General features: G+C 42.3%; 1 protein-coding gene across 6 annotated transcripts in view; it reads left to right on the forward strand.

The window, feature by feature from the left end:
• Positions 1–15,531, forward strand: part of SPEN (spen family transcriptional repressor) — a 52,080-nt gene that overhangs the window by 24,823 nt on the left and 11,726 nt on the right. For 3 of the 6 annotated variants that reach the window (XM_069948737.1, XM_069948741.1, XM_069948740.1), the window contains 7 exons: positions 10,964–11,124; positions 11,415–11,615; positions 11,756–11,907; positions 12,687–12,812; positions 13,353–13,466; positions 14,101–14,214; positions 15,079–15,179. In XM_069948737.1, the coding sequence (XP_069804838.1) occupies positions 10,964–11,124; positions 11,415–11,615; positions 11,756–11,907; positions 12,687–12,812; positions 13,353–13,466; positions 14,101–14,214; positions 15,079–15,179 (969 nt within the window). The remainder of the gene's footprint in view (positions 1–10,963; positions 11,125–11,414; positions 11,616–11,755; positions 11,908–12,686; positions 12,813–13,352; positions 13,467–14,100; positions 14,215–15,078; positions 15,180–15,531) is intronic. The other 3 variants (XM_069948738.1, XM_069948742.1, XM_069948739.1) reach the window with 2 other exon arrangements.

Raw genomic sequence — 15,531 nt, forward strand, 5'->3', positions numbered from 1 at the left:
CTTGCTCATATCCATCCCTGGTGGTCTAGTGGGGGGATCGCCCCCCTGCGGCGCGATTGCGGGGGGGGGGGGCGATCCCCGCATCCATCCCGGGCCGGGGTCTGCGCCGTAATGGTGCTGATCCCGGCTCGGCATTCTATTGCTTTTGGCTGCAGCAGCCAAAAGCAATAGAACACCGATCTCATGGATTCATGCAGTATAACTATACTGCATGGATCTCTATGAGAGATCAGAGTGCATATACTAGAAGTCCCCCAGGGGGAATAACCCTAACCCCAGGGGGAATAACCCCAACCCCAGGGGGGGCTTCTAGTATATGTGTAAAGTAAAAGAAAAATGTATTTTTAATAACACAAAATCCCCTCCCCTAATAAAAGTCTGAATCACCCCCCTTTCCCCATTTTATAAATAAAAATAAACACATAAATAAACAAACATGTTTGCTATCGCCGCATGCGTAATCGCCCGAACTATTAATTTATCACATTCCTGATCTCACACGGTAAACGGTGTCAGCGCAAAAAAAATCCCAAAGTGCAAAATTGCGCATTTTTGGTCGCATCAAATCCAGAATAATTGTAATAAAAAGCGATCAAAAAGTCATATATGCGCAATCAAGGTACCGATAGAAAGATCACATCATGGCGCAAAAAATGACACCTCACACAGACCCATAGACCAAAGGATAAAAGCGCTAAAAGCCTGGGAATGGAGCGATTTTAAGGAACATATATTTTCTTTAAAAGGTTTTAATTTTTTACAAGCCATCAAATCAAATAAAAGTTATACATGTTACATATCGTTGTAATCTTAACAACTTAAGGAACATATATAACGAGTCAGTTTTACCCCAGGGCGAACGGAGTAAAAACAAACCCCCCCCCCCCCCCCCCCCCCAAAATTAAAAAAAAACTTATATTTTTTTTCAATTTCACCACACATATAATTTTTTTCTGGTTTCCCGGCACATTTTTGGCAAAAATTACATCTGCCATAGCAAAGTACAATTAGTTGCGCAAAAAATAAGGGCTCATTTGGGTCTCTAGGTGGAAAAATGCAGGCGCTATGGCCTTATATACACGAGGAGGGAAAAACGAAAACGCAAAAATGAAAACTGGCTGTGTCCCCTAAGGGTTAAATGACACAGCCGTGCGGCACCGTGGGGATTTATTTAAACCCTTATGGTTTCATGATGCATAATGTTGGGAGTCTGGTCGGTATCTGTCCTGAACTGTTGCTCCCCGTCCGTATATGGAGAACCTGTAAATTAGTGTTTATCCCAGACAGGTTTACATTCTATAATTTGTTCCAACGTTACTTTCAGTAACGTTATATCTGCCATATTGCTGCTCAGTGTATCTGGCTGTCTCTCCCCCCCCCCCCCCCCCCCCCCCCCCGACTGCCATGTGCCATAATCTGTGGGAAAGCCTAAAATTGTGCTTTGTTTTGTGGCATTGTGTGTTCTGTCACTTTTTTTCCCCTCTGTTTAATAATATTCCGTTTGAGGGATAGTGACAACTCATGAGGGGCCATATGTTTGACTGGCATGGGGACCCAGTGACCAGAACCTTACCCATCACATTTTTATCATCTGGTGTATGGGTCTAGTCAGGATTACAACCAGTAACCTATATCCCATTGACGGTGTTCATCCTTACCCTAGATAATGAAGACCGTAATCTGATTATGTGGAAGCAGTATGGTCAGCCGTGGCCTGAACCGCTCAAGATTGACTTACATGCATTTCATGGAAGACACCTGCAGGAATGCCATCTCCACAGGTGGCTATACACATTAGATACACAGAAGCGGCTCACTGCTGGGTTGGTGTAGCGGCACTGTGTAAGGATGCCCAGAAATCCAGTGGACTTCCAGGGTAATGTTAATCCAAAAAAAACCTTCAATACCCAGCACTGAAGGTGATGGAACAAAAAAAATAAAAAAAGGTTGGCATTTCCGTTAGGCTAAAATGTGTTTTGAGCAGATGGCGCATCTTCAGGTCCCGCTATGTTGGGTCCACCCCTATGTTGGGATGGACTTGCCGCAGCCATTGTTCAGCCGAGCAGGCCTGTTGAGACGAGTCTGGACATGGCAGTTTTCTTGCATGTGAGACTGTGCACCATTTCATGCTAACCTGCGCCAGTCACAGCACTAATGTGAGAGCAGACCAGTTTTTAATGTTGGTAAGAAAAAATGTGAACGCCATGTGCCAGAATCTTTGCGGAAGTCTAAAACAAATGTAATGTGTAGGAAAGGCTGAAAATGCCAAGGCCACACCCGGTTATCATAAACAGTTTATATGGCCAGTGTACCCCTTTAATGCTTTGAGCAAGAGTGATATCTGCTCAAAACATTTTTGCATTTCAGTCTGGTCTGGGGTGGTGGATGATGAATGGCAATATGGCCGATCATTGTGTTCTGATGGGAGATAGGCCTCTGCCAGAGGTGTCTGGAGGGGACAGAGGTGCCTGGCAGTGGTTTACTCCTCTGCACATACACAATTTCCATAATACATCCACCATACATAGCACAGTATAGTTATATTTTTTAAAGGGGTTTTCCCATCTCAACTAACAGCTACATTTGTAGCGCTCATCAACTTGTGTCTCATTCTCTGTATATGCTGCTCTGTCCCTCCCTTTGGCAGCTTGTTGTCCAGGTTACTGACCACCACTCTGCTCTAAAAGCAATGGTCTTGCTGGTATTTATAAAGCTATTTTGTAGATGTATAGAGTTATAGGGGCATTTATTAACCCCCTATGTCTTCAGTTTTGTGTGAAAAAGTTGCAAATTTTTTGTTTGTGCTACAATTGTGATTTTTTTTTTCTCTCTCTCCAGTTTACGGTGTGTAAAAAAAAAAAAAAAAAGCATAGGTGTGGCTCTGCTGGAAATGGGGTGTGGCCTAAGTGCACTTGTATTTATTACAGTATACGCCAGAGCTAGTGTATATTGTAGCGGACATGTTCCCTTGCTCAGGAGCTGGTGTAGTGTGGCGTGAGCAACTCACAACGAATCAGCCAAACTTTCCCAGGGACTGGCGTGTGAATTGCTGATCTTTGTAAATTTCCTCCCTATAGTGTCTATATACTGTATAATTAATATACATTTGTACAATAGCTAGTGCAACTCAAGCATGCTTGAGTCTGATTGTTTGCTATTTGAATACCGGTGGTTGAAGTTGGATGCAGCCCTAGGGAGTTGAGGAAAATAGCCTATGTCTGTATCCATGTTTTCTAGGACTCTCTAGGGCAGCATCCAACTTCTTCAGCCACTGGTGATCCAATGCAGCATGATCGGACTCTGCATGCTCATTTCTAGTCGTCTCAACAAAGGGAGGTGAAGAGGGGGCAAGAAATAACTTGCAAAATATGTATAACTTAATGAGCCGTACAATTTTATCTATTAGTTTAGATGGTAACACAGTGAGATTAATCAATGGAATAGCCAAGCAGGCTACATTATTCCATAGAAGAGCAAATAAATGTATACCTCAATGCAAACTGCATGGCTGGAGGCAGAAATGACATGCCCTTTGTTTCTGCTGGATAATAGTGGGGGGGTCTATGAATACATTGACCATATATGATCAGAGATTCTCCAGCAAATAGGCACTAAAATGTGGAGCTGTAGAACTTCTAGTCCTATCACTCAGGTAATAGGAGCCACCATTCAGGTCACAGGACCTTGTCATCAGATTCGTCCTCACGCCTACATTTTTTTAATAAGTTCTTTCTGCATTAGAGGTTACAGACTTGTTAACTCACCAACACAGATCTGGTTTTCCCACAAGCCATGGAACAGTTTGCTCCTCTCTTGTCCTGTGTGACGACATGTAAATAAGCATTGCAAACCATTGAGTGCTTCACAGCTGCAGTTTATTTGAATCCTCTATTAATACACAGAAGGCAAAGCACACCCTAAAGTGAAGCCTCCAAAAAGTCATCACTAAAGCAGGGGGTCACATTGTCACAACCTCAGTAACTCTATGCATGGAAACACAATTCTACAAAAAGTTTGCAAATTTCTCATAATGGAAACTTGAAGTGGTGGCAAAAGGTGTTTTTTTTTTTTTTTTTTTTTTTTTTTTTAAACGTATTGATGAGGTCACTAAAGCACCACAGCAGCGTCTTCATCCTAGAAACGTGGTATACGGTGCTCATGTGCCTTTTTTTGTTTATTTTTTTTATCTGGGTAGTTGCCTATTAGCTCAGTACTCAGCCATACTGTGCTGCGACTCCCCACCATTTAAAGCCCTTGACAGGTGTCTGTGTCTTGTTACAAAGAGGCATATTTAAAATTCACTTACTTTAATCTGGGTACCAATGGGCATAGTTGCTCTAAAACTTCCCATAGTCTCTTCTACAGCGGTTTAGAGCAGGACTTGCCACAACTGAAAGGTGGTTTTCTGAGCTGTGGTGGTGACCGGCACATAAGGGTCCAGCGATCAGCCGACAAACAAGAATTCACTGATCACAGGCAGGAAAAAGTATTGGTATAATGTCATGGTGTTAATAGGTTGCGTGATTAATGCAAATAAGCTCCAATCCCAGTGTTGGCTCATGAGAAAGGACCTTAATTCTACTTGTCCCTCGTATGTAACTCCATCTTTTATGATCCACCCAACAAAAAAAAAAACATAATTGACTGGTGACCATCCACAATGTCAAGGTCATCAGTCACTGATCAGCAGGGTGCTGACAACCAGCCAGCACCCACACGTCAGCTCTTTGGTGCACACAATACACAGTGAAAAGAGTTTGTCTACATTCATTGTTTAGCGGTGGCAATGTGTAACTGCAGCTCACCTTCTATTCACTTTAACCGGACCTGAGCTGTTACAGGTTGCCACCACTACGCAATGCATGGAGATAAACTCTGTTCACTGTGTATTGTGTGCACCAAACAGCTGATCTGCACAGGTCCCAGGTGCTGGCACCCCACTGATCAGTCCAGTCATTGTGCCTGAAAAAACACTGTTACCATGACCCTTCTTCTTCTGACCCCTTTTTGTGTTTTAAAGGGGTTATCCAGTGCTACAAAAACATGGCCACTTTCTTTCAGAGACTCTTGTCTCCAGTTCAGATGCGATTTGCGACTCTGTACCCACAATCTGACACTCCTCCTCCCCCAAACCACTTGTACCTTGGGATAGCTGCTTTTAATCCAAGATCTGTCCTGGGGTCCGTTCGGCAGGTGATGCAGTTATTGTCCTAATAAACTACTTTTAAACTTGCAGCCCCGTGCCCAAAGGGAGTATCTGTGCCCTAACTTTGCACTTCACCTCCGTCCCTCCTCCCCACCCTCTTCATCATTAGGAATGCCACTGGAACATTTTCTCCGTGCCTTAACGATGCAGCCCATGTGCAGTGCTGACACAGCTGATGAATAGGAGACAATCTGCCTGGAGCATTCCTAATGATGAGGAGGGACAGAGAGAGTGTGCCAGCCTCTAGGCCACGCCCGTTGGGCACGGGGCTGCCAGTTTAAATGTTGTTGTTCAGGAGAAAAACTGCATCACTTGCCGAACGAACCCCAGGACAGACCTTTGATTAAAAGCAGCTATCCGAAGCGGTTTGTTAACCCCCAGCGGTTTGTTAACCCCAAACCCCCCCCCCACACACACACCCCTCTTTTGTTTTTGGTATTGTGTAGTTACCAGTCAGGCTAAAACTTTTATCACTTTCTGATATGTAATTCATTGAAACATATATACAATATTTCAGTTGCAATCTGTTTTAAAAGCGTGCGTGAACTTAAAGCCCTGGCAGAGACTAGGAAGTTATAGATCTACATACACTGTAAAATACAACGCAGCTGATCCTTATGAATATTCGTCACCTTAACCAGGTTTAAATTTTTTATGTAAGGTTCGGTTCGGTCATGAGCTCTTCGCCGTCACTTTTCTAAACATTGGGGACACCTTAAACAGTGAGGAGTGACGGATCTGAACGCATTGCAGGCTGCGCTGGGCGGAGATGTCATCGGTATTGTCACTGGGTGTTGTACGCGGCTGCTTTGTTGTTGGGTATTTTTAGTTCATGTGATAGTGAGGCGAGTCTCTGTGGTTTTTCTCTGCACTGAATATGTGAACGTGTTCTGCTTTAATGGAGAGGAGCTCGGCCTGACAGTATTGCCGATTCTGAGCTTTCCTGCATCTGATATCAGTCGGTGATCCCTGGGGATGGTCGTGTTCTGCACATGACTCTCCTGTTTTTCAAAATCTATCTGGTATTATCCATCGAGGGAAAATCACTAACAAATTGTGTCGGCTAAACCAGTCAGACTGGTTTGTGTTTTTTGTATAGGCTTTATTACTACGTGTTCTCTTTGTTCCCATACTATAAATATTCCCCTTTACAAGCGCTTAGGATTTTTAAAGACAGATTTACATTAAAGCCAGTTCATGACCTGTCCTGTGTAATAGTAGTGGTGGTGTAATACAAGCTACACAGGCCCGTGTGCTCACTGGGAGTTGGCAATGGGAACTTCTCTTCCGGTTTATAACTTTTTCTATTGAGGTTACGGTTCAAATGCCATTGACTATAATGGGATCAGCTGGATTTCTAGTATGGTGCTATTTTCAATTTAGGCCCCTAGCAGAACCTTCACTGCAGATGTGAACAGGGTTTGGGGTGGCAGACATGCTTGGTGGAGACATTTGCTCCCTGACATTGTGGTATTGCAGGCAGATGTTTGGTATTGTTCTGTTGCGGCGAAATGTTAGTGCAAAGAAATAGACAGAAAATACTATATATTTCATTTCTTTTTATTGCCAGCTATAACAATAGTTCTGTTTTGGTGCGATTGTAAAACCCTGTGTTTGATGAATACCCGGACTAGTGTAAATCTGGTCATCCATATATGATAGATATGAAAAAATGTGTCCTCTGTTCCTTGTATACTCAGAGGAGAATCTATAAGTATATTCCTAATCTCCCCTAGTAGGAGCCAGAGTGGTTTTCCCATCTTGTAAAGTGATGGTGAGTTGTTAGGGTATGTCATTGCTGTCCAGTAGGCAATCGCATATCTGAAAATTAAAGGGGCATAAGGCTGCCGTTTCCGGAGCAGCTTGGAGCATCTTTTTGACGGGAAAGCTGTGAAAGGTATTTGGTTCTAAATCACTGCTACATCCTTTTCATTCTCAGGATTGGGCCACAGAGGTCAGACCCCCACCGATCATACAGAAGTGATGGCATATCCTAATGATATACTATTAGTTTATAAGGTAGTATTGTATAATGCAGTATTTTGAGAAATGGAACTTTCAAAGTTGCAAATTTTTTTAGCAGAATGTGTGTGTGTGTGTGGGGGGGGGGGGGGCACTGTATCCCTTTAAAGGCAGAGCCACCCAACCTCTCGATGGAGCCCCATATATTCACCCCTTCCATAAGGTCCTGCTCCTAGACCCAGTCCCGCCGCCGAGAGATCGTTTTTAGAAGCCCTGCGCACATGTTTTGGGACATCGAACTCCTCTCTGGTAATTAGCATAACGCACACGCAGGGCTTCCAACTGCGATTTCTCGGTGGCGGGACTTTATGGAAGGGGTGAATATATAGGGCTCCACCAGGGGGTCGGACGGGCTCTGCCCCCTGCAAGCCGAGGTGAAAGGTTTGCTTTAAGGCCTAGTTGTGGCTCAAGCACAAAGTAGATTCTGAGTTGTATGATTCCCTTATCCGGGTGGTGTTATAGAGCTTTGTGTACTAATAAAGTAGTTCAACAGCCACATGCAGGGACCCAAAGATTTGTGTAGAGTTTTTTTATTTTCTTCCCAGATTCAGTGGACTTCAGTGGGAATTGATGCCATAGTTCACATTGTGCATTTTCTGGTATGAATTTGAGATCCACATGGAACAAAACTGACTTAGCGCTTTGATGTGGAAGCCATACGTATTTTATGTCGGGTAGCTTAGATGCGAATTGGCCCCTTTAAAGCAAATGAGGACAAATTTTTTGCAGTCTCTCTGACCTTCCTGGAAGAGTAATATGACCGATCTAAATGCAGCATAACATAATCTTAAAATACAATAAGTCCCTGAATGACTTCTATATCAGCTACTATACCACACATGCAATACTACAGAGTCATCACTGGTCCAGGTATTCACTGTTCAGGGGAGTTATGGATGCCAGGACTGAGGGTGCCTCCAGATGTTTCCAGACACGGGTATGCTGTGCTGTGTGGTGCCTGGGAGTGGAAGGAGGAGCAGGGACTGGTGAGGATGTATAGCATTCAGGAGATTGCTAGCCTGGAAAGTTTACAAGTATATCCACTGCAAAATGGCTACAAATGTGATGTAAAGGGGTATAGTCCTCTCCTATGGGTGGCTGACTTCGCCACTGGTCCCCAAGGTCCCCATGACAACACCTCCTTTCCTGTGTTTTGGTGATCTGTGTCATAGGGGCCTGATTATAAAGAATTGACAAAATGAAAGCTGGAATCGGGTTGGTTATTGCTGGAAGAAACATGTCTACTTACAATATGTATATTACCTTGTAAGAATGAATAAAAGGTATACATGAGAGAATGGCGCTGTAAGGAATATTTATGTGGAGCGTATTAATGGACAACCCAGAGACTTGCACAAAAATTGTGACTGTCATTATACATGGCTTTGGCTGTCGGGCATAATGGGAGTTGTAGTTTTGCAACAGCTTAAGGTCTGCAGGTTCCCCCTGTCTGGTTTAATATCTGACCTTAATTGTGTTGATAAATTCCCCCCATTGTTTATCAGGACCTTTCAGGGCCCCGGGCCCTGTATGCAAGGGTTCAAGGTACTGAAAGGTTCTCCTCAATATTGTTCTATAAATCTGTGTATCTCCACAAGAAAAAAAAGGCCAGTGCCAGAAACAAGCAGTCTATCGCTTGCGGTCTCTCACCGCCCCCTTAGGCTACATTCATGTGTCTGTTGTTCTGTCTGCAATTGCGGGGACACAATCGCTGAAAGAACATAGGACCAATGTTATTCAGGGGCCCGGTTCACACTTGTGTATGGGGCCGTGATCTGTACTCCAAGAAAATAGGACCTGCTGTAATGTGGACAGCGTTTTATGGCATGGATCGCTATGCTTGTGAAGCAGCAATGTAGTGCTCCCTGAAGCACGGAACACTTCAGATGCACATTCATAGTGCGAGACGCTTGTTGCTCTATGGGTGTGTAAATGTAGCCTAACAGGTCAGGTTTTGAGGTTGTCCCGTACAATGAACACCTGTAATAATGCCTGATGCATGTATAATAATATCTCCGGTGATATCCTCAAACCATGACCCTTTAGTGGCCACGAGGACTAGATATGAGAAGCACTTATCTATAGCTAGTCCTTGGCTGAATTTGCAGATGGCTGGAAAAATCCAACAGGAGATGGGCACCATAGGGGAGGGGAGACATCCCTTTGATTTTGCTACAAAATGTTATGTTACTGTATAAAGGATTTTTGTGAAAAATAATTCATAGAACCTTAATACGGTTTCCTTGATTGGAAGACAGTTACTTTTAGTAAAAGTGCCACTACTGTTGTCAGTTTGTGTGTGGTGCTGCTGCTCAGTTACATTGTAGTGAAAGGAGCCTAAGGGTACCATTAGACCACCCGATGGGGGCCTGATAATATCTGTAAAAGAGCAGAGATCTGCTACATCGGCGCTTGTTTACTGTGTCTATTACATGGCCCGATAATCGTTTAACAAGGGCTACATGGACATTGTTACTGATGTCCTTGCAGCCCTTGCTTAATCTGTATACATTACCTATCCATGGTCCAGGTCAGCTAAGACAGGCCGCCCTGAAGCTGCAGTGTCTGGGACCCGGGGAGAAGCAGAGCGCAGGAGGAGCCCTGGACCATGGATAGGTAATGTATGCACTTTGCAAATTGCCAGCCGCCGGCCGCGCACAGCTGTCACACTTGGCGATGCACGCTCGGTGCCCGACAATTATAGGTACAAACCTATATCAACGATAAGCTGATCGTTGTGTTTATTACACAGAATGGTAATCTGCTTGATAGGTCCAATTATCGTTCCATGTAATAGTACCCTAAGTGTAATACCATGCACAGCCTGAGGACAGGTGTGGTGCTTCTTATGGAAAAAAGAATCATTCTAATCCTGTATGTGTGGTATGCTGTAACATCACTTGCATACAATACATACAAGAGAGTTCTGGGCGTTTCCTGGGTTCATACTATTTCAGTAAGGGGACATCTCTCTCTGGTCTCAGGAGCCATTGTCTGGAGCAATAATTCACATTCCAACTCTGTATTCAGAATGTTCTTGTATCTCCCCCTACTCCCCATCCCCCAATATATATATTTTTTGATGACCTAGTACTCTGGCCTCCACTGTGTGCATTATCTATATCGTATATGTATATTTGTTCCTTACAAAATGTGTGTTTTTTTTCTCCAGCATCTCTTGTAGTTTTTTTTTGTAATGTTTGCAGCCCTGTCACATTCTGGAATGTGAAATTCACTAATGGAGAATGAGTCATCTTGGCTCCTTGTCCTATGGGTAGAGGGCGCCCCCTTGTGGAGAACATGCTCTGCTTTTTTATTTGAATAATTTTTAGTGTTTTGGTTTGTTATATAGCTTTTAGAATTTTCTTCTTTAAAAAAAAAAGTACTAATTTTGGTTTTCTTTTTGTCTTTTATAGGCAAGTGTTATTAATTTGTTTATTTCAACAAAACCATATTCCTCATTGTAGCAATCATTATAGATGCAATCATTACAAAATATATATTGCTCTCCAGCACCCCTTTTAAAAAGCCAAACTTACTGTGAAAGTAACTGAAAAATGAGTTTCAGCTAGTAGCAATTGCACCCCAAAAATAATTGATGGATACACAGTTGGCATATATTGTCAATACTGAATGCTGTATAGAAGTGTATATCCACTATGTGTTCAGTATTAAGATGACAGCTTAACATCTGTGTTCTGTGAACTAAATCTGACAGTCTTCGTTTTGTTACAGCAGTGATTCCAGCAGCACCTCTAGTGATGAGTCTCCAGCGAGGTCCGTACAGTCCGCAGCAGTTCCCGCACCTCCTTCACAGCCCCTCTTATCTTTGGATAAGGATGAACCTCGCAAAAGTTTTGGGATCAAAGTTCAGAATCTCCCTGTGAGATCAACAGGTAGTGTGTTTTTAGGTGGTAGTCTGTAATGTATTCCATTTATAGCTTTAAAGAGATTTTCCAGGAAAAAAATAAATTCTAGCCTGGAGAGCATTGGCGGTATAGACTATCAATATTTGATACTCAAGGAGTCGGCATATCAACTATTGATAGATCACCCTGTGGATAGGCTATCAATTTGTTTTCTTGGACAACCCCTTTTGAGATGAGTTTTCCTCCTACACAAGCAGCTATGGCTAGTATTTCCATTAAATTATAAAGGTCCATGAACACTTCTCTATTGTCTTCAGATACAAGCCTTAAGGATGGACTTTTTCACGAGTTCAAGAAGTACGGGAAAGTCACGTCCGTGCAGATACATGGCGTATCTGAGGAACGATATGGTCTGGTCTTTTTCAGGCAACAGGAAGATCAGGAGAAAGCACTTAACGCCTCAAAAGGCAAATTATTCTTTGGAATGCAAATAGAAGTGACCGCATGGGTAGGACCAGGTACGTTATCACATCTTTGTCCATGGATGCAACCAAGTCCTGTGAGCATCTGTCCTGGATCAGAATAAATGCTGTACTCTGTGACCTCACCGTTATCTTAATGATATAGAAATATGAAGCATGTCCTCTATTTCCTTCAGAAACAGAAAGTGAAAATGAATTCCGGCCTCTGGATGAGCGAATAGATGAATTTCACCCCAAGGCCACTAGAACCCTATTCATTGGCAACTTGGAAAAAACTACCACCCACCTGGATCTTCACAATGTTTTTCAGAGATTTGGGGAGATTGTGGTAGGTTCAGGGTTGTTTTATTTAATCTTTTTAGCCTCTTTGGTCCACTGCGTGCTGTGGATGTCTGGATTTGCGGCTGTAATGTGGAAGTTTCTTAGCTATTTCTGATGACTTTTTTTATGTATATTTCTGTCATACATTTAGTGATATGAGTGAAGTATTTTAAGTGTGTATGTTAAAGCTTCCAGTATACATTTGAAACATCTTTGTAGGGGTCCTGTAATTTTGTGTACTTTTTCAGCTCATTCAGGCTTATTGTATTAAGTTAGTATACCTCAAAGGATGACATACAGAATAGCATAGTAGACTACACTAGTCTGTGTACATTATCCAAAAAAAAGTCTATTATCCAAGCAGATATGTTTGTTTGTAGGTGATAGTTGGGCCTCTGACACCTGTCACAATCTCTGTTTAGTATACATTTCATAAGCTTTTTATAGCTTTTCAGTATGTATGTTTAAGGTGTTCTAGCCTGTGAGTTACAGATGCTGCTGTATGGTTTTCATGCCTCTGTAAACATTGGGAGCTTTTCCCATCGACATGAATGAAGCCTCAGTATGATAATAAATACAATAATTTTAAAATTGTCCATTTCTCCAGGTTTGTATTGTGATAGTCAGTCATCTCAGCATTTATTTGTGATTGATCTGTCTCTAGCTCTTTTTTTTATGTGCCAGTCTGTTTATAATCCAGTTTACTTGTGGGCAACACCACTGGGTGTGCATTCATGCCACTTTTGTCCCATTGATCTTGCTGTATTCATCTCCTCTCCTGTCCAGGATATTGATGTTAAGAAGGTGAATGGCGTTCCTCAGTATGCGTTTCTGCAGTACTGTGATATTACAAGCGTCTGTAAAGCCATTAAGAAGATGGATGGAGAGTATCTTGGAAACAACCGGTTAAAGGTATATAGCTTTAGGGTGAATCATCATTTTTACCCCCTTTTCAGAGTGCAAAGCAGGCTCCACCACCAGTGAAATAAAACTGCTTTATGGATTTTAAGTTTTTGCATCTACTGGTCCTTTGCTTTCCATAATTGCAAGTTGATCAATGAATCAAAGCCGTACTGAGCATGCATCATGCCATCAGTAACTAGTACTCACCAATGACTATCATAATCAATCACGCTGCCATTTAATTTGCTGTTTCTAATAAAATAATGTAAGTAACAAAATAAATATTGAGTAGCTCCGTCTGCGGATTTCAGAACTATTACAATATAATAATAATGTTCCCACACAGCAAACCGCATAAACAAAGTAAATTCTAAATGCCAAAACTTTAGATTTTTGATGATGGTGTGTCTGCCAACCTGACATCTCTTTAGAGCTCCAAGTAAAATGAAAAGTTACGTGTATAAAGAACCCTCTTTCAGGCTAAATTAGATAAATGTCCAGGTGTGAGTCTGTACTAGTGGTCTTACATGTTGACACGTCTATTTACAGCTCGGCTTTGGGAAAAGCATGCCTACCAACTGTGTGTGGATAGATGGTCTGTCCTCCAGTGTCACAGAGCAGTATCTAACTCGCCATTTTAGCCGTTATGGGCCTGTGCTTAAGGTATGTTATCCAACACAAAATAGATGGAGTACTTAATCCTGCATCTTCTTAAATTCTTTCCTGTCCTTTCATCCTTTAAATTACAATTACATATATTGTCAGACACAATGGCCTTGTTAATGGGAGAAAATCTAAATTCTATGCAATGAGCTGGTCTGACTGTATTTGTAATAGCCATGTTTTAGTACACGTATAGGATCAAAGCCTGCACCATCTGTATTGCCAGTAATGTGTGAGCTTCCGCTTTTCCCTGACAGCAGTTTGTGGAGAGGGCGCAATATACATTGTACATTCATATTTTCATTGCTAAGTGAGGCCGCGCTCATTCATATCTCTCTACAAGCCCACAGCTGTCTTACCAGTAACAATAAACAGTAAGGATTTAATATGGAATACATTACATCCCTTAAAGAGCCTGATGACTAAACGCTTAGAACTAGAAACAAACCTTTAGCAAATTGAACCCCTCATCAACTCAATAATGGATTCCATTTTACTACGTGGGATACAAGATGGCCATTAAGTCAGAATCCTCATTGAAACGAGACGAGATGAACGCTGATCTTTTACCAAGTCCCCAGTAGGACGCGGCTCTTACGTTTCCTTGTTTTTGTTTGTTTTTTTCTCCCGACAGGTGGTGTATGATCGCTTTAAAGGCATGGCCCTGATTCTCTACAATGAGATTGAATTTGCCCAAGCAGCTGTAAAAGAGACCAAGGGGAGGAAGATTGGTGGGAATACCGTTAAGGTGTGCAGAGACCACCTTAATAAGTGCATCAAAATTTAAATCCTGAGATTTAGTAGCAGTTTATACAAAGTTCTACTTTTGTTAAACCCATGGCAGGGGATTCATAATACACTGGAAAGCTACTAAACAAGCCAGCTTTCCCAGAGCCTGTAGGCTGACGTGAAGCACTTATTAGTGGAGCGCAGCCTGGTGTCTCTGAGTATCTTATTGTTGTTTCTTTAAAATTCTCTTGTTACTGGTAAGCAGTTTAATCTCTACACTGAGATAATAATCCTGATCATCCTGTGGGGAGAGATGATTCAGTTTCTGAATTGCATCTCATGTTTTCTTTTACATTTCTGTCTATAGGCAGTAAATGTTTGGATGGATTATATAGCAGCCCCAACACAATGTATAGGCTTACACACACTGCCCTTTTACATTCTCCCAGTGTCTAGAACCCCTGCCTATACCATCCCATTTCCACTTTCCCTGTAGTTCTATCCTTCCTCCTGTTATGTCTTCTTGTGGCGATCTCATGGTAATGTAGCTGCTTCTATCACTGATGCTGTGGAGCGCTTTATTAGTGCAGAAAGCAAGTGTTTTGCAATTTTCTTATGACCTCTGGTGATGAAACATATTTGTAACTTGACAGCCTTATTTTTTTATAATCTAAAATTCTCTCAAATATTGACATTTGGCGTAGCCACTACAGCAACCTAATGTGTAATGCAGAACCAGAATTTTATTGCTACATGAAATATCCTGCTAGTCCTGAAATTTTGCAGACACCTCAAAAAAACAAACAAACCTAGATGAATAAGGTTTCCCCCCCCCCCCCCCTTTTTGTAAACTAATGAAAGTTTTTTTTTTTTCACCCCCTAGGTGGACTTTGCAAATCAAGAAAGCCAATTGGCCTTCTATGGTTCCATGGAGTCTTCAGGACAGGACATTCGGGATATATATGAGATAATATCAGAAAGGAGGTGAGTCTCCTGCACTGTGTGCTTGTCATTAAAGAATATGTGCCATCAACACCATTTATCATTCATATAGAGGATAGGGATAAGCGATGGTGCGGATCAACCAGTCTCTACCAGGGATCCAAATCTCCTGTCAAAATGCAGTGGCAGTCATGCATGCACACGTGTGCTCTTGTTTACGGTCTTTGTGACTGCAGAACTAGCTTAATAGCTGGCCATTTGACAAGTGGGGTGGCAATATGCCCCTGGGGCTATTTGTTTATTTTAGCAAGAGAGTCAGGAACTCCTGTTCTTAAAATCAGGCAGGGATTCACACTGGTTGGAGACCCATGGTCATGTGCTTATCCAGTGAATT

Source organism: Dendropsophus ebraccatus, chromosome 12, assembly GCF_027789765.1.
Source record: "Dendropsophus ebraccatus isolate aDenEbr1 chromosome 12, aDenEbr1.pat, whole genome shotgun sequence".
NCBI lineage: Eukaryota > Metazoa > Chordata > Amphibia > Anura > Hylidae > Dendropsophus > Dendropsophus ebraccatus.